At 43.0% G+C, this 25325-nt stretch overlaps 1 protein-coding gene across 3 annotated transcripts in view; it reads right to left on the bottom strand.

The window, feature by feature from the left end:
* Nucleotides 1-25325, bottom strand: part of LOC139264340 (E3 ubiquitin-protein ligase RNF38) — a 302131-nt gene that overhangs the window by 207691 nt on the left and 69115 nt on the right. For all 3 annotated transcript variants that reach the window (XM_070880630.1, XM_070880638.1, XM_070880646.1), the window contains exon 2: nt 9310-9380. In XM_070880630.1, coding sequence (XP_070736731.1) covers nt 9310-9380 — 71 coding nt within the window. The remainder of the gene's footprint in view (nt 1-9309; nt 9381-25325) is intronic.

Raw genomic sequence — 25325 nt, 5'->3', positions numbered from 1 at the left:
TGGATGCAGAGAGGATGTTTGGGAAGCAGTCCAGTAGGATGACAGAGTGAGTTATGGAGCATTGGAGACAGAGTTGGGCAGTACTGGGGGTTGCTGGGACCTGACAATATTGTGGGTACATAGAAACATAGGCATAGAAAATAGGTGCAGGAGTAGGCCATTCGGCCCTTCGAGCCTGCACCACCATTCAATAATATTATGGCTGATTATTCTGTCCGTACCCCTTTCCTGCTTTCTCTCTATATCCCTTGATCCCTTTAACCGTAAGGGCCATATCTAACTCCCTCTTGAATATATCCAATGAACTGGCATCAACAACTATCTGCGGCAGGGAATTCCACAGGTTAACAACTCTCTGAGTGAAGAAGTTTCTCCTCATCTCAGTCCTAAATGGCCTACCCCTTATCCTAAGACTGTGTACCCTGGTTCTGGACTTCCCCAACATCAAGAACATTCTTCCCACATCTAACCTGTCCAGTCCCATCAGAATCTTATATGTTTCTATAAGATCCCCTCTCATCCTTCTAAACTCCAGTGTATAAAGGCCCAGTTGATCCAGTCTCTCCTCATATGTCAGTCCAACCATCCCTGGAACCAGTCTGGTGAACCTTCGCTGCACTCCCTCAATAGCAAGAACGTCCTTCCTCAGATTAGCAGACCAAAACTGAACACAATATTCCAGGTGAGGTCTCACCAAGGCCTTGTACAACTGCAGTAAGACCTCCCTGCTCCTATACTCAAATCCCCTAGCTATGAAGGTCAACATACCATTTTGCCTTCTTCACTGCCTGCTGTACCTGCTTGCCAACTTTCAATGACTGATGAACTTTGACACTCAGGTCTCGTTGCACCTCCCCTTTTCCTAATCTGCCGCCATTCAGATAATATTCTGCCTTCGTGTTTTTGCCCCCAAAGTGGATAACCTCACATTTATCCACATTATACTGCATCTGCCATGCATTTGCCCACTCACCTAATCTGTCCAAGTCACCCTGCAGCCTCTTAGCATCCTCCGCACAGCTCACACCGCCACCCAGTTTAGTGTCATCTGCAAACTTGGAGATATTACACTCAATTCCATCATCTAAATCATTAATATATATTGTAAAGAGCTGGGGTCCCAGCACTGAGCCCTGCGGCAATCCGCCAGTCACTGCCTGCCATTCTGAAAAGGACCTGTTTATTCCGACTCTCTGCTTCCTGTCTGCCAACCAGTTCTCTATCCACGTCAGTACATTACCCCCAATACCATATGCTTTGATTTTGCACACCAATCTCTTGTGTGGGACCTTGTCAAAAGCCTTTTGAAAGTTCAAATACATCACATTAGGTTGAACAGCGTTAAGGGAGGCACTCCAGGAGAATGGATCCAAACTGCCAGGAGGTGTTAACCCTGGTCTCTTTCCCGGTCCGTCCACAACCCCTTTTGCACCCTCGCCACCACTTTCCTGATTGTCAAGTAATTTCTGCCTTTTTCTGCTTTTTAAAGTTAATGGACAGAAAATCATGGACTGGGGGCACTCCCAGCATGTAGCAGCACAGAAGGAGAACATTTAGTGCATTATGGAAATACCAAGTGATACAGTCTCAATCATAAATTTCCATTATCACGAGACCTGGCTTGCTCAAGCAGGCTTTTTGAAGGGTGAATGTAAGTGTTTCATGATTTTTTCTGCATTTTTATGCACCAATTATAAAGTTCACAGCTCTACAGTAGACATGATCAGGTTCAGTGTCATTGGTCATTCGCATAGGTAAACCTCATGCCATGATCTGGAGAGCATGTTTACTTCCTAACATCTAATTAAATAATAGCATGGTCCCAGGGATTTTAATCGACCTCTTGTACATACTGAATACAATGATCTTGCATGCAAGTTCTCTTGTCTTTTTGGACTTTTAACTGAATAGCCCTCTCGTAAAGCCGTGCTGTAAACTTCTATGATAGATAAATCTGGCCTTATATCAACAACAGAACAAACTAAAACGAAGTTCATTCAGGCACAAAAAGCAAAAATCCCATATATTATATTATAGTACCCTTTGCTACATTTTGCTTCTGCTTTAATTAGTTTTGCTGGGTAGTCCTCCATTTTTGTGTCCTGCCAATACTTTTCTTCATTCTTCTTGATTGCTGTTGACATTGGTGTCATATCATGCTGTATAATTGAAATGAAGCCTAGGAGATCATGAGAGGCCAATATGTGCAGATTCCATCCCAAGGTATTTTGGTTACATCATCTTGGGCTATACCTTGGGCGTGCGTTTATAGACCCCTCCACTGGTACCTGAGAGTGTTAGACGAGATATGTCTTTTGCTCCTTCCATTTCACAAGACAGGCAGTCACAAAGTTGAGTCTGGCTGTAATGCCCCATATTCCGATATTCATTGTCTTCATTCAAATGTGGAAGGTGGCCCTTTGGGCAAGATACCAGAGGGCAGCCAGTGCACATGGAACCGTACCCACCATGTCAGGAATTGGAGGGGCGAGAGCAAGAAACAATATCTTAAATTTATTATCGTACTTGCAAGGTTTTAATCCGATTAAATGCCAATTTATTAGATTTTCAAACAGAATAGTTTAATCCAAATATGCATGCAAAGGGACTTCTTTCACTAAATGACAAAAAAATTAAAACAATTTTAAAAGATCAAATTTGCTTACTAATTTGAGTAATCGGGCAGCATATGTAATACAGCACAGATATGGATTTAAGGCAAAGAAAAATAGGGTTAGATCTACTGTTTCTCTAATTTGGAGAAAATCTACTTAAATAGGTTAATATTTCTTTCAAAGAAACAACAAATTGAGATTTTTTTTAAATTTAGAAATAGCTGATCTGAGCCTGCCTGTGTCCCACTGGCACAGCACTTTACTACACTGATGTGCTATACCACAGAGTAACAACATATGCGTGCTTTCGCAAGGTGTCTTTCTAATCTCACCCAAGTCATCTCAGAGAAAGGCCCCAAAAAAAGTTTAATAAAAGAGATTAAAAAAATGGAGGGCAATTGCATTGCTGCTGTGCATTTTCTAGAGACTTTAAAAAAAAACAGTATTCAAAGAGGCCTGGAATTGAATTACATGGTGTTATTAAAAGGGCCATTAAAAACAAAAGTTAAAATGCATTTTTAAAAATTGCTCCTCCGTTGTCAAATTAATCATTTCATTTCCTTCTCCCCCCCCCCCCGCCCCCCCGCCCCAGGTTAGCTTTTCAGGTACAAACACTGTTCTAGGCACTATCAAGCAGTCGTAAAACCAGTGTTGTCCAATATCTTAGCTACTAGCCACATGTGGCTATTTGGGAATCCAGATGCAGCTAATTGCATTTCTGATTAGTAAATAAAAAGTGAGTAATAGACACCGTCGTTGGGTATGTGATCGCAATACTCATTCAAACGGAGCATGTGAACTTCAACCTTGTGTGTTTGTTGATAAAATAGTAAGACGACAAGCAGAGTGTGCGAATATTTTATGATCGTTGAGTGCTTTACTTCTTTGGTTACTGAATGGTTGTAGATGTTTATTGTAAATATACACATGAAGTACATTTACCTTGAGTGAGTGTTCACAAGGCATTTTATACTAAAACGAGTGCACGTGGCTAAACACTCATGTCTCAGCACATTCCCAGTTCTGAATGGCAAAGCTAACTTTCCTTTCAAACGTAGCCTATGCATTTCAAAATATGTAATTCTAATAAGCTGAAAAAAAAAATCAATCATCATCAGGTGTGTACTGACACTTGAAACAAATTAACAGGGAGCTCTATATTTACAAATGCAAACATCAAACCCATTTGTTTCTCCAGGTAATGGAGGCAGAATATCTGCACAATGGATAAAATCACTAAAATAAAAGCCTTTAAGCAAGACAATACTGGAAAGATACTCAAACAGGAGGAATTTGGGAAATCCATTGTGTCTTGAAAAATGCTCTTTGAAACACGTTCAATTAAGAATGAGACGAATGCTGCTGCAAAAGTGTTTTTTGCAAGTTTGCACTTTAGTTTTGAAATACTGAACGGGATAGTGAAGTGCTATAAAATATCAATACATTAATAATGCCCCATATTACGACAATGTTTTGGTTGAGCCACATAATAAAACTATGTAAAAATGCAAATGGTAACTTTCATAAAATAAATCTTGAAATATTAGTATTCTACACAACTAAAATAAGGCATCGCTGTCCCATCTCTCCCAGGAGTGTACACGCAAGGGTGTAAAAAATCTGCTTCAGTCTTGTTATGAAAACTGTTCGACATATCAGTCTCTTGCATTATTTGAATGTCATAATTGAAAGGTGTATTTCCCTATTTACCCTTCTTGGACTACATGAGCTTTTTTGTGCATCAAATCATTTTTTGTATACATCAAATGGTCATTAGTAAACAAAAAGTTGCTTTTCAGCAAATTATACATGAGTTTTTAAAAACATATTCCAATGAGTAGGCTGCCCTGGTAACAAGCGAGTTACAATCAGGGCCACGAGTGGGATGTATGTAGGTACTGTATAGACTGTGTGCGCTCTTCTTATATCCTGTTCATTCCATTTGTTAATTAAAATGATAAACTTTAGATGTAAATTTTAATTCATGACAACATCCTTCATACACTGTATGGAGCCGTTAGCAATTTGATCTTACCCCAAGTGAAAGGGGTTCTATTACAAGGAGCGGTTATTTTCTGACATTGTTTTGAGCAATGAGCCATGTGGTCAGAAAATCAAGATCAGGGTGTGCCCACCTTTCTGATTTGCATTTCCTAACAGTGCAAAGTCAGATTACCACCTCAGGAAGTAGGTAATGTAAATTTCAAATAGGAGCTACATTCATGCAAGAATTCTAGAATGATTCCAATGATGTCATGGTGAATTTGAATTGAATTTTATTCTCAATTGTGATGTAATCTGTATGAAATACAAAATAGATTTAATGCAGGTAACGTAATTACATGCGATATAATTAGCCTGCTATCCAGCTATCAGATGGGATGGTTGTCAGAAAGAATTGAACCTATCTAAATTATAGAAACATAGAAACATAGAAAATAGGTGCAGGAGCAGGCCATTCAGCCCTTCTAGCCTGCACCGCCATTCAATGAGTTCATGGCTGAACATGAAACTTCAGTACCCACTTCCTGCTTTCACGCCATACCCCTTGATCCCCCGAGTAGTAAGGACTTCATCTAACTCCCTTTTGAATATATTTAGTGAATTGGCCTCAACTACTTCCTGTGGTAGAGAATTCCACAGGTTCACCACTCTCTGGGTGAAGAAGTTTCTCCTTATCTCGGTCCTAAATGGCTTACCCCTTATCCTTAGACTGTGACCCCTGGTTCTGGACTTCCCCAACATTGGGAACATTCTTCCTGCATCCAACCTGTCCAAACCCGTCAGAATTTTAAACGTTTCAATGAGGTCCCCTCTCACTCTTCTGAACTCCAGTGAATACAAGCCCAGTTGATCCAGTCTTTCTTGATAGGTCAGTCCCACCATCCCGGGAATCAGTCTGGTGAATCTTCGCTGCACTCCCTCAATAGCAAGTATGTCCTTCCTCAAGTTAGGAGACCAAAACTGTACACAATACTCCAGGTGTGGCCTCACCAAGGCCCTGTACAACTGTAGCAACACCTCCCTGCCCCTGTACTCAAATCCCCTCGCTATGAAGGCCAACATGCCATTTGCTTTCTTAACCGCCTGCTGTACCTGCATGCCAACCTTCAATGACTGATGTACCATGACACCCAGGTCTCGTTGCACCTTCCCTTTTCCTAATCTGTCACCATTCAGATAATAGTCTGTCTCTCTGTTTTTACCACCAAAGTGGATAACCTCACATTTATCCACATTATACTTCATCTGCCACGCATTTGCCCACTCACCTAACCTATCCAAGTCACTCTGTAGCCTCATAGCATCCTCCTCGCAGCTCACACTGCCACCCAACTTAGTGTCATCCGCAAATTTGGAGATACTACATTTAATCCCCTCGTCTAAATCATTAATGTACAATGTAAACAGCTGGGGCCCCAGCACAGAACCCTGCGGTACCCCACTAGTCACTGCCTGCCATTCCGAAAAGTACCCATTTACTCCTACTCTTTGCTTCCTGTCTGACAACCAGTTCTCAATCCACGTCAGCACACTACCCCCAATCCCATGTGCTTTAACTTTGCACATTAATCTCCTGTGTGGGACCTTGTCGAAAGCCTTCTGAAAGTCCAAATATACCACATCAACTGGTACTCCTTTGTCCACTTTATTGGAAACATCCTCAAAAAATTCCAGAAGATTTGTCAAGCATGATCTCCCTTTCACAAATCCATGCTGACTTGGACCTATCATGTCACCATTTTCCAAATGCGCTGCTGTGACATCCTTAATAATTGATTCCATCATTTTACCCACTACTGAGGTCAGGCTGACCGGTCTATAATTCCCTTCTTTCTCTCTCCCTCCTTTTTTAAAAAGTGGGGTTACATTGGCTACCCTCCACTCGATAGGAACTGATCCAGAGTCAATGGAATGTTGGAAAATGACTGTCAATGCATCCGCTATTTCCAAGGCCACCTCCTTAAGTACTCTGGGATGCAGTCCATCAGGCCCTGGGGAATTATCGGCCTTCAATCCCATCAATTTCCCCAACACAATTTCCCGACTAATAAAGATTTCCCTCAGTTCCTCCTCCTTAATAGACCCTCTGACCACTTTTATATCCGGAAGGTTGTTTGTGTCCTCCTTAGTGAATACTGAACCAAAGTACTTGTTCAATTGGTCTGCCATTTCTTTGTTCCCCGTTATGACTTCCCCTGATTCTGACTGCAGGGGACCTACGTTTGTCTTTACTAACCTTTTTCTCTTTACATACCTATAGAAACTTTTGCAATCCGCCTTAATGTTCTCTGCAAGCTTCTTCTCGTACTCCATTTTCCCTGCCCTAATCAAACCCTTTGTCCTCCTCTGCTGAGTTCTAAATTTCTCCCAGTCCCCGGGTTCACTGCTATTTCTGGCCAATTTGTATGCCACTTCCTTGGTTTTAATACTATCCCTGATCTCCCTAGATAGCCACGGTTGAGCCACCTTCCCTTTTTTATTTTTACGCCAGACAGGAATGTACAATTGTTGTAATTCATCCATGCGGTCTCTAAATGTCTGCCATTGCCCATCCACAGTCAACCCCTTAAGTATCATTAGCCAATCTATCTTAGCCAATTCATGCCTCATACCTTCAAAGTTACCCTTCTTTAAGTTCTGGACCATGGTCTCTGAATTAACTGTTTCATTCTCCATCCTAATGCAGAATATTATGGTCACTCTTCCCCAAGGGGCCTCGCACAATGAGATTGCTAATTAATCCTCTCTCATTACACAACACCCAGTCTAAGATGGCCTCCCCCCTAGTTGGTTCCTCGACATATTGGTCTAGAAAACCATCCCTTATGCATTCCAGGAAATCCTCCTCCACCGTATTGCTTCCAGTTTGGCTAGCCCAATCTATGTGCATATTAAAGTCACCCATTATAACTGCTGCACCTTTATTGCATGCACTCCTAATTTCCTGTTTGATGCCCTCCCCAACATCACTACTACTGTTTGGAGGTCTGTACACAACTCCCACTAACGATTTTTGCCCTTTAGTGTTCTGCAGCTCTACCCATATAGATTCCACATCATCCAAGCTAATGTCTTTCCTAACTATTGCATTAATCTCCTCTTTAACCAGCAATGCTACCCCACCTCCTTTTCCTTTTATTCTATCCTTCCTGAATGTTGAATACCCCTGGATGTTGAGTTCCCAGCCCTGATCATCCTGGAGCCACGTCTCCGTAATCCCAATCACATCATATTTGTTAACATCTATTTGCACAGTTAATTCATCCACCTTATTGCGGATACTCCTTGCATTAAGACACAAAGCCTTCAGGCTTGCTTTTTTAACACCCTTTGTCCTTTTAGAATTTTGCTGTACAGTGGCCCTTTTTGTTCTTTGCCTTGGGTTTCTCTGCCCTCCACTTTTCCTCATCTCCTTTCTGTCTTTTGCTTTTGCCTCCTTTTTGTCTCCCTCTGTCTCCCTGTATAGGTTCCCATCCCCCTGCAATATTAGTTTAACTCCTCCCCAACAGCACTAGCAAACACTCCCCCTAGGACATTGGTTCCGGACCTGCCCAGGTGCAGACCGTCCGGTTTGTACTGGTCCCACCTCCCCCAGAACCGGTTCCAATGCCCCAAGAATTTGAATCCCTCCCTGCTGCACCACTGCTCAAGCCATGTATTCATCTGCGCTATCCTGCGATTCCTACTCTGACTAGCACGTGGCACTGGTAGCAATCCCGAGATTACTACTTTTGAGGTCCTACTTTTTAAATTTAGCTCCTAACTCCTTAAATTCTTTTCGTAGGACCTCATCCCTTTTTTTACCTATGTCGTTATTATTATTATTATAAAGCTCATCAATATAAAAATAAAATGTTCGCACAGCATTAACCGTCATTTTGGCTTTTAATTTTACAATTCATGCTGAAGCACATAGGACAAAAAACACGATTACAACACCAACTTCTCGAACCAGCATATTCTCCTTCTGAATCGAATATTGGACATAAAAGTCTGAATGGAATTCTGGATCTAAGAGTTCTTCACGTGTGGCTGTCTGAAATGCCATTAACCGTAAAAGCAAGCAAAGCGTACCATAATATATTGTATACAGAGGAAGTCTACTCTGTACACTGACAGAAGATGCAGCATTATAGTCACTAAGTCTAAATATTTTGATCACATGCAGATCTGTTCTTGACAGCATGAAGAGCAAGCCAGTAGTAATTAGCTCCTCTTAATGGAATTTGAGAGAAATTGTTCAAATAGAAACGATGTTCATTTTACTTTATTTACTGGTGAAACACTTAGGTTTTAATTTTAATTGTCTCCATTTTTGTTTTCACCTTAGTATGTAAGGGGGCATTTTTTCTACTATGTATTTTAATTTTTACATTATTCTCTTTAAAGGAGAGTCGTCCTGCATCCTGGCCCTGTTCTCAATCAGCATGTGCAACAGTCCGAGACACAACAACTCATTATCACATTTATCACACAAGAGCTCACTGTCACATTCATCATTCCAAGTGTCGGGAGATGGGCGGGAAGCACTAGAACACGGAGTTAAAAAATATTCTCTCTACTGGAATGAGGTTACATTATATACAATTTTTAAAAAGATGAATTAGCCATGCTGCAGGCTACCGTGTATTTTAAGTCTCATTCCACTTAACCAAAGGAAAAAATAGAAAATTAAATAATAAAAACTCACCTTATCACTGTCTTCATTGAAAGGAGGGTCACGTGGACTTGTGTGATACTGAAAGGAAGGAGCCATGCCACCTATAAAAATCAGACAATATAAATAAGTCAAATAACAGACAAAATTATCTCATTTATTCCAATTCTCACAAATAAGGGAACCATATAATCAATCTATAAATTGTAATTTTAACCCTTTTATAATAATAAAGGCAAAATTAAGACACCCGAATGCTCAATTTAAATCTGATTTAGGGTGTTCCTTAGGCCTTTCACCTGTTTTCAGGTTAATCAACTTTACACTGATCTAATTTCATAGAAGAAATATTTTTTAAAAAAGAGACCAAGAAATGAAAATGAACAACAATAACACATAGAAAAAGATAATGGAAAATAGGAGCAATCTGAAACAGAATCAGGGATGCAGACTGAAAAGGTGATAGAACCTTTGAGGAGAGACAGAATTAAAAATACAGAACAAACAAATTATCACATGTAAGTAACGCAATATAAAAATACATGTTTTACCATTTTCCCGACAACAGAAATTCCCCCAAAAACTTGTATGGTATCTCATATTTGCTCATTTATGGATCGATCAGGGTCGATGAGGGCAAAACATATGATGTAAGAAGTTTGCAGTAGTACTCAGTAAAATAGTGGGACTAAAGGCAGACAAGTCCCCTGGACCTGATGGCTTACATCTCGGGTCTTAAAAGAAGTGGCTGCAGAGATAGTGAATGCATTGGTTGTAATCTACCAAAATTGCCTGGATTCTGGGGCAGTCCCAGCAGATTGGAAAACCGCAAATGTAACGCCCTTATTTAAAAAAGGAGGCAGACAAAAAGCAAGAAACTATAGACCAGCTAACCTAACATGTCATTGGGAAAATGCTAGAGTCCATTATTAAGAAAGCACAATTCAATCAAGCAGAGCCAGCATGGTTTTAAAAAAGGGAAATCATGTTTGACAAATTTGCTGGAGTTCTTTGAGGATGTAATGAGCAGGGTGGATAAGGGGGAACCAGTGGATGTGGTGTATTCGGATTTCCAGAAGGCATTCGATAAGGTGCCGCATAAAAGGTTACTGCACAAGATAAAAGTTCACGGGGTTGGCGGTAATATATTAGCATGGATAGAGGATTGGCTAACTAACAGAAAACAGAGAGTCGGGATAAATGGGTCATTTTACAGTTGACAAATAATGACTAGTGGGGTGCCGCAGGGATCGGTGCTGGGTCCTCAACTATTTACAATCTATATTAATGACTTGGATGAAGGGACAGAGTGTACAGTAGTCAAGTTTGCTGATGATACAAAGATGGGTGGGAAAGCAGACTGAGAGGAGGACACAAAGAAAAATCTGTAAAGGGATTATAGACAGGCTGAGTGGGCAAAAATCTGGCAGATGGAGTACAATGTGGGAAAATGTGAGGTTATCCACTTTGGCAGAAAAAAATAGAAAAGCAAATTACAATTTAAATGGAGAAAAATTGCAAAGTGTTGCAGTACAGAGGGGCCTAGGGATCCTTGTGCATGAAACACAAAGTTAGTATGCAGGTACAGCAAGTAATCAGGAAGACAAATGGAATGTTGGCCTTTATTGCAAGGGGGATAGAGTATAAAAGCAGAGAAGTCCTGCTACAACTGTACAGGGTATTGGTGAGGCCACACCTAGAGTACTGCATACAGTTTTGGTCTCCGTATTTAAGGAAGGGTATACTTGCATTGGAGGCTGTTCAAAGAAGGTTCACTAGGTTGATTCCGGAGATGAGGGGGTTGTCTTATGAAGATAGGTTGGGCCTATACACATTGGAGTTCAGAAGAATGACAGGTGACTTTATCGAATCATATAAAGATAATGAGGGGGCTCGACAAGGTGGATGCAGAAAGGATCTTTCCACTCATAGGGGAAACTAAAACTAGGGGACATAGTCTCAGAATAAGGAGCCACCCATTTAAAACTGAGTTGAGGAGGAATTTCTTCTGTGAGGGTTGTAAATCTATGGAATTCTTTGCCCCAGAGAGCTGTCGAGGCTGGGTCTTTGAATATATTTAAGGTGATAAGGGTGTAAAGGATTATGGGAAGCGGGCAGGAAGTGGAGCTGAGTTCATGATCAGATCAACCATGATCTTATTGAATGGCGGAACAGGCTCGATGGGCCAAATGGCCTAATCCTGCTCTATTTCTTATGTAGTTTATATGGATTTTAGCAAAGCTTTTAATAAGGTCCCACATGGCAAACTGGTCACAAAAGTAAAAGTCCATGGGATCCAGGACGAAGTGGCAAGCTGGATCCAAAATTGGCTCAAAGGCAGGAAGCAAAGGGTAATGGTTGATGGGTGTGACTGGAAGGATGTTTCCACTTGCTTTCCGCAGGGCTCAGTACTAGGTCCCTTGCTTTTTGTGATATACATCAATGATCTAGACTTGAATATAGGGGGTACGATTAAGAAGTTTGCAGATGATACTAAAATCAGCTGTGTGATTGATAAGAAGAAAGCTGCGGACTGCAGGAAAATGTCAACTGGTCAGGTGGGCAGAACATTGGAAAATGGAATTTAATCCAGAGAAGTGTGAGGTAATGCATTTGGGGAGGGCTAACAAGGCAAGGGAATACACATTAAATGGTAGAATACTGACAAGTGTAGAGGAACAAAGGGAGTGCATGTCCACAGATCTCCGAAAGTAGGCCAGGTGGATAAGGTGGTTAAGGCGGCATACGGAATGCTTGCCTTTATTAGCCGAGGCATAAAATACAAGAACAGGGGGGTATGCTTGAACTGTATAAAACACTGGTTAGGCCACAGCTGGAGTACTGCATGCAGTTCTGGTCACATTACAGGAAGGACGTGATTGCACTGGAGAGGGTACAGAGAAGATTTACAAGGATATTGCCAGGAGTGGAGAATCTGAGCTATGAGGACAGATTGGATTTCTTTGGAACAGAGGAGCCTGAGGGGATACCTCATTGAGGTGTATAAAATTATGAGGGGCTTAGATATAGTGGATAGAAAGGGCCTATTTCCTTTAGCAGAGGGGTCAACAACCATGGGGCATAAATTTAAAGTAATTGGTAGAGATTTAGAAGGGATTTGAGAGGAAATTTCTTCATGGGGTTGTTACAGACCTAGAGCTGGAAAGTGGGATTAGGCTGGATAGCCTCTTGTTGGCCGAAATGGCTTCCTTCCATGCTGTAAACTTCTATGATGCTATGATCAAATTTAAGACCATCCTGAACATAGCACTTTTGTAGACTTTGTTTGAAAAAAAACTCAATTGACTGGCTGCATTAAGATTCTATTTACTAATTTTTTGTATTTTTTTCCAAGTATAAAGCATTTTCCCCATCAATATTTTTGTCATTTTTGAGCCAGCTGATTGACTGGCTGTGTTGCTTTCTAGCAAGCTCTTTGCCCACCACTCACAGCGGAGCAGTAGAAATAATAGTTATGTTTTCATGATGGACATCACAACACTGCTTTAAGTGATTATGTCTTATCATTTTCCGCAAATCTTTCAGAACATTGGAGGCCCATTGAGTACCTGTGTTTATGGCAAGTTTCCAAAACAAAAGGAAGAGTGTTCTGGGGTAAGGGATTGTGCTGGAAGATTTTACAGAGATAGGGACTGGCAGGGCCGTGAATGGATTTAAACATAGTTCAGCATTCTATTTTATTGGGCCAAAAATTGGTTCCTCGCGGGATACGATGTGCGCACGCACCCGAAGAGGCCTCACACAAATGCCGATTCTCATCGTACAATGCACATGCGCTGAGTACCAGCTTTTCCAATCTGTCAAAATTTCTTCTGACAGATCCAACGCATCCCACAGGAAGGACATCCGCAGGGCAGAGATTCTCTTGCCGATCGAATGTTCTTCAAACGCTTACGCCTGGTAAAAGCAGGTATACAGCTTACTTTTACCAGCACAAGAGTTTTAAAACATAAAAATGTGTTGAAAATAATTTTTCTATCAAAAACCCTGTCCATTAAGGCAAGTTTATTTTTAACCCTATTAAAACATTAAAAAAAAATTTTAAAAAACTTATTTTCTAAACCATTTAATTACATTCAATTTCAATTAATTTTAAATAAGTGAGGTTTTTAAAAAAATTTATTGTGTTGTGTTTCTTGTTTTAGGGGTGTATTCTGCGGCGAATGTTTGTGGCGGAGGAGCGGCGAGAGGTCGGTGCGGCACCCAGAAGAGCCGAGGGCCCAGGTGCAGCACGAACCAGCCCACACTGCGATATGTGTGCGCCCAAGGTCCATGCAGCAGAGCAGGTCTCCAGTCGTCCTGGTTAACCCTTGCCACTGGATAAAGGCCTAGCTCTGTCAAGCCCTTTTGGTGGCTGATGTGCAACGGTCACCAGACGTTAAAAAAATCCACGCACAGGCATCTTCCATCCCTTCAAATGGAGTTCAGGACTGGAATATCGGGTCCTTCATTGCAACATCTGTGAACCCTTATGGAAGCAAGTCATCCTCGTTTGAGGGACCGCCTATGATAATGAGAAACGGGAGCCCGTACAAACAGAGCTCCCATTATCAATGAGAATACTACATAGTGATTGGTGGTCCAGGCTCACGTGATTCCAGGATACGAATACATACCTGGAGCACATGTTCCCGTACGCTGAACAGCGAATGGAAGCCTCCAACCAGAACCTTGCGTTTCTCTGGGACCACCAATCGTAAAAAAAATTTCGGGTCGGAGGCGTTTGTCCGAAGGAAGCCTCCGACCGCAGTTTTCCCCCCATTTTGTTTATGTTACTCGGCAGTAGTTGGACATGTTGAGTGTTCAGTCTAATAAAACACATGGCTGAATGGTCACGAAAGTAATAGCCCATGGGATCCAGAACAATGTGGCAAGTTGGATCCAAAATTGGCTCAGAGGCAGGAAGCAAAGGGTCATGGTGATGGGTGTTTTTGTGACTGGAAGGATGTTTCCAGTGGAGTTCCGCTGGGTCCCTTGCTTTCTGTGGTATATATCAATGACTTGGACTTGAATGTTGGGGGTATGATTAAGAAGTTTGCAGATGACACTAAAATAGGCTGTGTGGTTGATGATAAAGAAGAAAGCTGCGGACTGCAGGAAGATATCAAGACTGCAGGAAGATGGGCAGAACAGTGGCAAATGGAATTCAATCCGGATAAGTTTGAGGTAATGCATTTGGGGAGGTCTAACAAGGCAAGGGAATACACATTAAATGGTACGACACTGAAAAGTGCAGTGGAACAAAGGGACCTTGGAGTGCAGGTCCACAAATCCCTGAAGGTAACAGGCCAGGTAGATAAGGTGGTTAAGAAGGCATTTGGAATACTTGCCTTTATAAATCGAGGCATGGAATACATAGAAACATAGAAAATAGGTGTAGGAGTAGGACATTCGGCCCTTCAAGCCTGCACCAGCATTCAATAAGATCATGGCTGATCATTCAGCTCAGTACCCTCTCCTGCTTTCTCTCCATACCCCTTGATCCCTTTAGCCGCAAGGACCATATCTAACTCCCTCTTGAATATATCTAACGAACTGGTATCAACAACTCTCTGCGGTCGAGAATTCCACAGGTTCACAATTCTCTGAGTGAAGAGGTTTCTCCTCATCTCAGTCCTAAATGGCTTACCCCTTATCCTTAGACTGTGACCGCTGGTTCTGGACTTCCCAAATATCGGGAACATTCTTCCTGCATCTAACCTGTCCAATCCCGTCAGAATTTTATATGATTCTATGAGATCCCCTCTCATCCTTCTAAACTCCAGTGAATACAGGCCCAGTCAATCCAGTCTCCCCTCATATGTCAGACCTGCCATCCCAGGAATCAGCCTGGTGAACCTTCGCTGCACTCCCTCAATAGCAAGAACGTCCTTCCTCAGATTAGGAGACCAAAACTGAACACAATATTCCAGATGAGGCCTCACCACGGCCTTGTACAACTGCAGTAAGACCTCCCTGCTCCTATACTCAAATCCACTAGCGATGAAGGCCAACATGCCATTTGCCTTCTTAACCGCCTGCTGTACCTGCATGCCAACTTTCAATGACTGATGTACCATGACACCTAGGTCTCGTTGCACCTCCCCTTTTCCTAATCTGCCGCCATTCAGATAATATTCTGCCTTCATGTTTTTGCTACCAAAGTGGATAACCTCACATTTATCCACATTATACTGCATCTGCCATGCATTTGCCCACTCACCTAACCATTCCAAGTCACCCTGCAGCCTCTTAGCATCCTCCTCACAGCTCACACCGCCACCCAGCTTAGTGTCATCTGCAAACTTGGAGATATTACACGCAATTCCTTCATCTAAATCATTGATTTATATTGTAAAGAGCTGGGGTCCCAGCACCGAGCCCTGCGGCACCCCACTAGTCACTGCCCGCCATTCTGAAAAGGACCCATTTATCCCGACTCTCTGCTTCCTGTCTGCCAAACAGTTCTCTATCCATGTCAATATATTACCCCCAATACCATGTGCTTTAATTTTGCACACCAATCTCGTGTGGGACCTTGTCAAAAGCTTTTTGAAAGTCCAAATACACCACATCCACTGGTTCTCCCTTGTCCACTCTACTAGTTACATCCTCAAAAAAGTCTAGAAGATTTGTCAAGCATGATTTCCCTTTCATAAATCCATGCTGACTTGGACCGATCCTGTCACTGCTTTCCAAATGCGCTGCTATTTCATCTTTAATTATTGATTCCAACAATAATTGATATAAGAGCAAGGAGGTTATGCTTGAACTGTATAAAACACTGGTTAGGCCACAGCTGGAGTACTGTGTGCAGTTCTGGTCACCACATTACAGGAAAGAAGTGATTACACTGGAAAGGGTGCAGAGGAGATTTACAAGAATGCTGCCTGGACTGGAGAATTTTGGCTAGGAGGAAAGATCGGAGATGCTGGGTCTTTTTCCTTTCGAACAGAGGAGGCCAAGGGGAGACCTGGTTGAGGTGTATAAAATTATGAGGGGCCTGGATAGAGTGGATAGGAAGGACCCGTTTCCCTTGGCAGAGGGATCAACAACCAGGGGGCATAGCTTTAAAGTAATTGGGGGGAGGTTTAGAGGAAATAGGAGGTGAAATATCTTCACCCAGAGGGTGGTGGGGGTCTGGTACTCACTGCATGAAAGGGTGGGAGAGGCAGAAAGCCTCACCACATTTAAAAGATACTTGGATATGCACTTAAAGTGCCGTAACCCACACGGCTACGGACCAAGAGCTGGAAAGTGGGATTAGACTGGATAAGCTCTTGGTCGGCCGGTGCGGACACGATGGGCCAAAATGGCCTCCTTCCGTGCTGTAAATTTCTATGATTCTATGAACACCTTGGTCTCTCTCAGCCTCATCCTTAGCCATTTCAGCACCTTTCATCATTACAAAATCCAAGTCCCCTCTGATGCAGACATTATAAATGTGCATGGTGAATAGATACATTATGGGTTTGAATCCAGGAAGTCTGCAAAGGTAGAACCAGGTTCAAACAGGAAAGCTTTAAAAAGCAGAATGACTTTGTATAGCTGCCAGTTCAGTCTTTAGGTTTTTAGCAGTTCTCTGCTATTACACCAGTCTTTTTTTTTTTAATATTCATTTCTGGGATGTGGGCGTCGTTGGCAAGGCCAGCATTTATTGCCCATCCCTAATTGCCCTTGAGAAAGTGTTGGTGTGCTGCCTTCTTCAACCGCTGTAGTCCTTGTGGCGAAGGAACTCCTACAGTGCTTTAGGGAGGGACTTCCAGGATTTTGACCCAGCAACGATGAAGGAACAGCAATATATTTCCAAGTCAGCGTGGTGTGTAACTTGCTCGTGATGGTGCTCCCATGCGCCTGCTGCCTTTATCCTTCTAGGTTGTACGATTGCGGGTTTGGTAGGTGCTATCGAAGAAGCATTGGCGAGTTGCCGCAGTGCATCTTGTAGATGGTTATAGACTGTGCCAGTGGTGGAGGGAATGAATTGTTGAAGGTGGTGGATGGAGTGCCAATCAAGTGGGCTGCTTTGTCTTGGGTGGTGTCGAGCTTCTGGAGTGTTGTTGGAGCTGCACTCATCCGGGCAAGTGGAGAGTATTCCATCACACTCCTGACTTGTGCCTTGTAGATGGTGGAAAGCCTTGAGAATCAGGAGGTGAGACACTCGCCGCAGAATACCCAACCTCTGACCTCTTTTTGCCACAGTATTTATGTGGCTGGTCCAGTTAAGTTCCTGGCCAATGGTGCCCCCCTTGGATGTTGATGGTGGGAGATCCGGCAATGGTAATGCTGTTGAATATCATGGGGAGGTGGTTAGACTCTCGCTTGTTAGAGATGGTGATTGCTTGGCACTTGTGTGGCGCCAATGTTACTTGCCACTTATCAGCCCAAGCCTGAATGTTGTCCAGATCTTGCTGGCATGGACTGCTTCATTTTCTGAGCAGTTGTGAATGGAACTGAACATTAATCATCAGCGAACACCCCCACTTCTGACCTTATGATGGAGGGATGGTCATTGATGAAGCAGCTGAAGATGGTTGGGCCGAGGACACTGCCCTGAGGAACACCTGCAGCGATGTCCTTGGGCTGTAATAATTGACCTCCAACCACCACAATCATCTTCCTGTGTGTTAGGTATGACTCCAGTCAGTGGAGAGTTACCCCCGATTCTACTGACTTCAGTTTTATTAAGGCTCCGTGATGCCATATTCGGTCAAATGCTGCCTTGAATTCAAGGGCAGTCACTCTCACCTCACCTACAGAATTCAGTTCTTTTGTCCATGTTTGGACCAAGGCTGTAATGAGGTCTGGAGCAGAGTGGTCCTAGCAGAACCCAAACTGAGCATTGGTGAGCAGGTTATTGGTGAGTAAGTGCCGCTTGATAGCACTGTTGACGATACCTTCCATCACTTTGCTGATGATTGAAAGTACACTGATAAGGCAGTAATTGGCCGGATTGGATTTGTCCTGCTTTTTGCAGACTGGGCAGTTTTCCACATTGTCGGGTAGATGCCACTGTTGTAGCTGTACTGTAACAGCTTGGCTAGAGGCACTGCTAGTTCTGGAGTACAAGTCTTCAGCACAAAAGCTGGGATGATGTCAGGGCCCATAGCCTTTGCTGTATTCAATGCGCTTAACTGCTTTGTGATATCATGTGGAATGAATCGGCTTGGCTGAAGATTGGCTTTTGTGATGGTGGGAACCTCAGGAGGAGGCCGACGTGGATCATCCTCTCGGCACTTCTGGCTGAAGATGGTTGCAAATGCTCAGCCTTGTCTTTCGCACTTGAGTGCTGGGCTCCACCATCATTGAGAATGGGGATATTCATGGAGCCTCCAACTCCAATTAGTTGTTTAATTGTCCACCACCATTCACGACTGGATGTGGCAGGACTGCAGAGCTTTGATCCGATACATTGATTGTGGGATCACTTAGCTCTGTTTATAGCATGCTGATTCTGCTGCTTAGCATGCAAGTAGTTCTATGTTGCAGCTTCTCCAGCTTGGTAACTCATCTTTAGGTACGCCTGGTATACTCTTCTGCACTCCTCATTGAACCAGAATTGGTCTCCTGGCATGATGGTAATGGTAGAATGAGGGATATGCTGAGCCATGAGGTTACAGATTGTGGTGGAATACAATTCTGCTGCTGCTGATGGCCCACTGCGCCTCATGGATGCTCAGTTTTGAGCTGCTGGATCTGTTCTGAATCCATCCCATTTAGCACAGTGGTAGTGCCACACATGATGTTTTCAGTGTGAAGATGGGACTTCGTATCCACAATGATTGGTAGCAGTGACCACCGCACAATGCTGTCATGGACGGATGCATCTGCGACAGGTAGATTGGTGAGGACGAGGTCAAGTAGGTTTTTCCCTCGTGTTGGTTTTCTCACCACCTGCTGCAGGTCGAGTCTGGCAGCTATGTCCTTCAGGACTCGGCCAGTAGTGGTCATAACGCGCCACTCTTGGTGATGGATATTGAAGTCCCCCACCCAGAGTACGTTCTGTGCCCTTGCTACCCTGAGTGTTTCTTCCAAGTGGTGTACAACATGGAGAAGTAAAGATTCATCAGCTGAGGGAGGGCGGTAAGTGGTTATCAACAGGAGGTATCCTTGCCCATGCTTAACCTGAAGCCATGAGACTTTATGGGGTCTGGAGTCAATGTTGAGGACTCCCAGGGCCACTCCCTCCCTCCCACCACAGTGCCGCCACCTCGAGTGGATCGGTCCTGTCCGTGGGACAGGATATATCCAGGGATGGTGATGGAGGAGTCTGGGACATTGGCTGAAAGATAGGATTCTGTGACTATGTCAATCTGTTGCTTGACTAGTCTGTGGAACAGCTCTCCCAATTTTGCCACAAGTCCCCAGATGTTAGTGAGAAGGACTTTTCAGGGTTGACTGGGATGCGTGTGCCATTGTCATGTCCGAAGCTGGTTCATCCGGTTTTATTCCCATTATTGTTTTCTGTAGCAGTTTGTGACAACTGAGTGGCTTGCTAGGCCATTTCAGAGGGCATTTAAGAATCAACCACATTGCTGTGGATCTGGAGTCACATATAGGCCAGATCAGGTAAGGGCATTCCCTAAAGGAGAGTGAGCCAGATGGGTTTTTACAACAATTTGGTAAGTTTCATGGTCAGCATTACTGACACTTACTTTTTAATTCCAGATTAACTGAATTTAAATTCCACAACTGCCAAGGTGGGATTTGAACTCCCATCTTAGATTATTAGTCCAGGCCTCTAGTCCCATTATTTAGCCACTATGCTGCCATCTACACACAGCCCAAACAGATTATCTTTATATAGTATAGGCTAGAGACATTCCAGTATTTAGTCGTATGCTTTAAATATAGTAGCACTGCTATTACTCAGGAAGCCCTTATCTATTTACTCTAACACGTATACTTAAGAAGCCTATAATAATTTGTTTCAAACCTGAGAATTCAGAATCATAATTAACTAGAATATTCTGTAATGGAATAACTAACCAGTTTTAAAAAGAATCTTATTTCCTTCAACTGAACCAAGCAGGAAGTCAAACACACAATCTTGCATTTCTGCCATTTTTGCACAAGATTTGAGAACTAAACTTCTATTAATTTACTTTTAAATATAAACAGAGCAAAAGTGTAGTGTACTAGCAAATCAATACGCACTGGTTTTAGTCACACGATCGCTTACTGCAATACACATGATTTTGGAAGGCGTTGAGTGGATCAATGCCGATACCTTTCCCCAACACTCAGTAGCACATTTCAATATTTTGTACAAGGAGTCACTGTGAGTAGAAGTTGAATGCAAGTAAGTGACCAGCATTTTTTCTACACTAATGTCCCATTACTGAATTGTTTTTTTCCCACCAAAAATATTTCCTCAATCCATTAAAAAAAACATACTTTTTATTTTTGGTGAAAGACAAAATTGAGATTTAAGGGAAGACATTTTGTCCAATTCAGAAATCACAACTGATGGGACATTTGGCTTGAACCTACAGGGCCAGGGCTGGTAAGAGAGGTTTTTCTCTGCATGATTAATACTTGTGTGGAGTAAATAAAGTTTGATTCTGGGTGCTAAAATTAGACACAGTTGGATGGCAGCTCAGGGAATCCTTGTGAAGCGTGACTTGCAGGTCATTGTTGATCTTCAAGAGTAGCACGATTGCACTAAATGTGGAAATGTGAGTCTCTGGTGCAGAGGATCTCTGTGCTCAGGGAGCAATAGGAAACACGCTGCAGAATCAGAGAGGATGAGGGATTCTGGGTCGAACTCTGCAGAATGTAGTTACCCAAGAGGCAGGGCTTGACCATTCAGGACACAGGGATAACACAGAGAAAGAGAAGTAGGTGACCATCTGCAGAGGGGGAGAGAAACTGCACTCACTTGCAGGGAACTGAGTTACTAGAACTATCTTCTCTCCCCACCCCCACCCCCTCACTCCGTCCGCGTCCTCATCACCTCTCTCAACAGACAAGTACGAGGTAGACAGCAACTCAGAGAAGGATAGTCCCGAACAATGTTGTACCACCATGGAGCAATTGTACCAGGTTAAGCGGAGTGGAAAGGTGGTAAATGAGAGCAGGAGAATGATACCAGTGGAAAATTCTATGTTCATGGGTCTAGGCAGCCTTTTTTGCAATCAAAATCAGAATTCCTGATTGATATGTTGCCTCCCTGATTGGAGGACATCAAGATTGAAAAAGGCTTGAAGGATGGTTATCTCTGGATTACTTTCCATGGATACACCGGACAGCTTAAAAGAGAGGAAGGTCAATGTGTTCCTGCAAGAGAGAAGGATTTACATTTTTGAGGCATTTGGAGAAAATTCTTGAACAAAATGCAACCTTCACTTGAATTGAAATGCCACCAATGTTCCTGCAGAGAGGGTAAATTGATCTGTGGGGTAGGATTTAAACTAACATGGCCTGGCCCCTGGGGGGCGGGGAGCTGAGAGAAAAAAAAAGTCTAGGTTTGAGACTGGAGAGGGTGATCAGGATTAATAAAGTTGTTGGAATAGAAGACTTGGCTGAAATAAATAGAAAATCTCAATTTGCTGTAAAAGACTTCAGGAAGACAGACAGGTTAGCAGAATGGGCACAGGAGGAAAATGCAAATAAATGTACGGTATTACTTTTTAGGATGGAAGTATATACTCAATGGAAAAGTACTGATGGATGTAGATGAACCGAGACCTAGAATTCGATACATGATTCATCATCATCGTCATAGGCAGTCCCTCGGAATCGAGGAAGACTTGCTTCCACTCCTGAAGTGAGTTCCTTTGGTCGCTGAACAGTCCAATGCGAGAGCCACAGACTCTATCACAGGTGGGACAGACATTCATCGAGGGAAAGGGTGGGTGAGACAGGTTTGCTGCATACTCCTTCCACTGCCTGCGCTTGATCTCTTCCCAGTCTCGACATTGAGATTCGAAGAGCTCAGCGCCCTCCCGGATGAACTTTCTCCACCTCGGGCGGTCTTCGGCCAGGGACTCCCAGGTATCAGTGATGATGTCGCACTTTATCAGGGAGGCTTTGAGGGTGTCCTTGTAACGTTTCCACTGCCCACTTTTGGCTCGTTTGCCGTAAAAGGGCTCCACATAGAGCATTTGCTTAAGGAGTCTTGTGTCTGGCATGCGAACTATGTGGCCTGCCCAGCGAAGCTGATCGAGTGTGGTCAGTGCTTCAATGCTGGGGATGTTAGCCTGGACGAGGATGCTGATGTTGGTGCGCCTGTCCTCCCAGGGGATTTGCAGGATCTTGAGGAGACACCGTTGGTGATATATCTCCAGCGACTTGAGGTATCTTCTGTACATCGTCTATGCCTCTGATCCATACAGGAGGGCGGGTATTACTACAGCCCTGTAGACCATGAGCTTGGCGATAGATTTGAGGGCCTGGTCTTCGAACATTCTTTTCCTCAGATGGCCGAAGGCTGCACTGGCCGCGATGTTGAATCTCCGCATCAATGTCTGCTTTTGTTAAGAGGCTCCCGAGGTATGGGAAATGGTCCACGTTGTCGAGGGCTGCGCCGTGAATCTTGATGACTGGGAGGGTAGTGCTGTGCAGCGAGGACAGGCTGGTGGAGGACCTTTGTCTTATGGATGTTAAGCATAAGGCCTATGCTTTCATATGCCTCGGTGAATACATCGACTATATCCTGAGTTCAGCCTCAGAATGTGTGCAGACGCAGGCGTCGTCCACTGTAGCTCAACGACAGTGGACCTGGCCTGGAGGCGACCTAGGTTAAACAGCTTCCCACTGGTTCTGTAGTTTAGTTCCACTCCAGCGGGGAGCTTGTTGACTGTGAGGGAGCATGGCCGGGAGGAAGATTGAGAAGAATGTTGGAGGAATGACGCAGCCCGATCCGGACGTGGATTGGGTCTGTAATCAATCCGTTGGTAAGGATCACATGATTCACTAAAAGTGCTAGTGCAGGTGGATAAAGCCATAAAAAAGGACAATAGCAGTTTGGCTTTTATAAGTAAAATAAAGTCGAAACAATAAATAATTTGTACAAAAGTTGGTTATTGGGTTGAGTGCTAGGTGCAGTTTTGGGCACCCCTTTATTGAAAGGACAGTGAAACCAGAGATGGTACAGTGTAGATTTAGAGGACAAGGCCAGAGATGGGAAACTAGTTATGAGGAGAGACGCAAGATTCTGGGAGTATTTCCACGGGATCAGAGAATGCCAAGGAAATTTAAGAGAGGTTTTTTAAAATTATGAGAGTTGTGGTGGTGGTGGAAATTATTTCTTCCGGTTTGGAGAGTCAGTGAGGAGGGGTCATCAACTTAAAATTGGTATCAAGATTGAAGAGAGAGGTCAGGAGAAATCTGTTCATGCAGAAGGCCGTTGGAGCATGGGTTGCTTTGCCACAGATAGTATTGGAGACAGAACATCTTAGAGTTGAAAAGCAGAGAAGTTATGTTAAACTTATATAAAATCTTGGTTAGACCACACTTGGGAGTACTGCGAACTGTTCCAGTTTCCATATTATAAAAGGGCACTGGAGAAGGTGCAAAAAAGATTTAATAAGATTTAATAGAATGATCTTAGAACGGAGAGATTATACCCATTGGGAAAGATTGACAGGCTGGCTGGGGCGCTTTTCTCTAGAAAAAAGACTGAGGGATGATCTGATAGACGTCGAAAAGATTATGAAAAGGTTTGATAGGGTCGACAGAGAGAAAATGTTTCCCGTTGGGGGAAGAGACCAGAACTAGGGGCCATAAATATAAGATAGTCACTAGCAATATTCCCTTCAATTTCACTTAAGTAATTCTCGCCTTAAATAAATGAATGCCCCATGGAAAATGGCTCATTCTAATACATTATTACACATTGTGATAAGACACTATTACAGGGAAGCACAGACAATATTTCTGAGCAGCTAGAGCCCCAGTAAAATTCACACAGTTTTATTCTTCACTTTTCATTGTTCTCAGTTGGCTGCTCTTTTATAAATTCACAAATCTTAACCCAATAATTATTCACTCAAAAGTATTATTACTGAACTTCAGTGTGATTAAAGAAGTCAGTAAAATATGTAATCTTGGCTCAGTTGGATGAACATTGCCTGAGTGCGTTCAAATCGCACTCCAGGACTTGAGCACATAATCCATGACGACACCAGTGCAGTACTGTAGGAGTGTTGCATCGTCAGAGGCACCGTCCTTCAAATGAGACATTAAATTGAAGTCCCAACTGCCTTTACTGGTTGTTCAGGAATGTGTTAAAAGATCCCATGACATTATTCAAACAGGTGTAGGTTGTTCTTTTTTTCAACCAACAGGCTAACTTCCTATTCATTGCTATTGATTTGATCTTGCTGTCTGCAAAAGTAATTCATTTCATGTTAATGCTTTGAGATGTTTGAGACATGATAAGGCACTATATAAAGGCAACTCTTTCACTTATTTGTATTCTTATTTACTGTTAGTTAAGCATGTAATCTTGATATTCAACACAAATGAATTAAAGCAACTAGTTTCCCTACATTTTAACAGAGACTTCAAAAGTACTTCTTTGGCTGTGAAAGAACAAACAAACTTACATTTATATAGTGACCTTCATGACCTCAGATCGTCTCAAAGCACTTGACAGAAAATGAAGCACTTTTCTTCTGAAAGTTAGTCAGTGCTGTAGGGAAATGCTTTGGGACATCTGGAGTGTAAAAGACATTATTTCAATGCATGTTTTTCTTTCTGATGACCTGAATCATAAATTGAAGTTGTTGTGTATCTGTAAAGCATGCACCCCCATGTTCCGCCACCAGGGAGCTCATCCCCTGAATCCCAAGGGATCCCAGCATCCCTTGGGAGCACTATATATAAGCCAGCCCCGAAGGCCTGTTCCTCACTCCGGAGTGCCTTATTAAAGACTGAGGTCACTGTTACTTTAACCTCCCTGTGTTAGGAACACAATAACTGGCGACGAAAATACAAATTCAACACAAAGATGCAGCAAACTGTGGGCATCCTGGAGAAGTTCTCGGAGGGTGGGGACTGGGAAGCCTATGTCGAACAGCTAGACCAGTACTTTGTAGCCAACGAGC

The sequence above is a fragment of the Pristiophorus japonicus genome, chromosome 1, assembly GCF_044704955.1.
Source record: "Pristiophorus japonicus isolate sPriJap1 chromosome 1, sPriJap1.hap1, whole genome shotgun sequence".
NCBI classification, from domain to species: Eukaryota; Metazoa; Chordata; class Chondrichthyes; family Pristiophoridae; genus Pristiophorus; species Pristiophorus japonicus.
The sequence above is the reverse complement of the archived record's forward strand: the minus strand, read 5'-3'. Positions and strand labels throughout refer to the sequence as shown.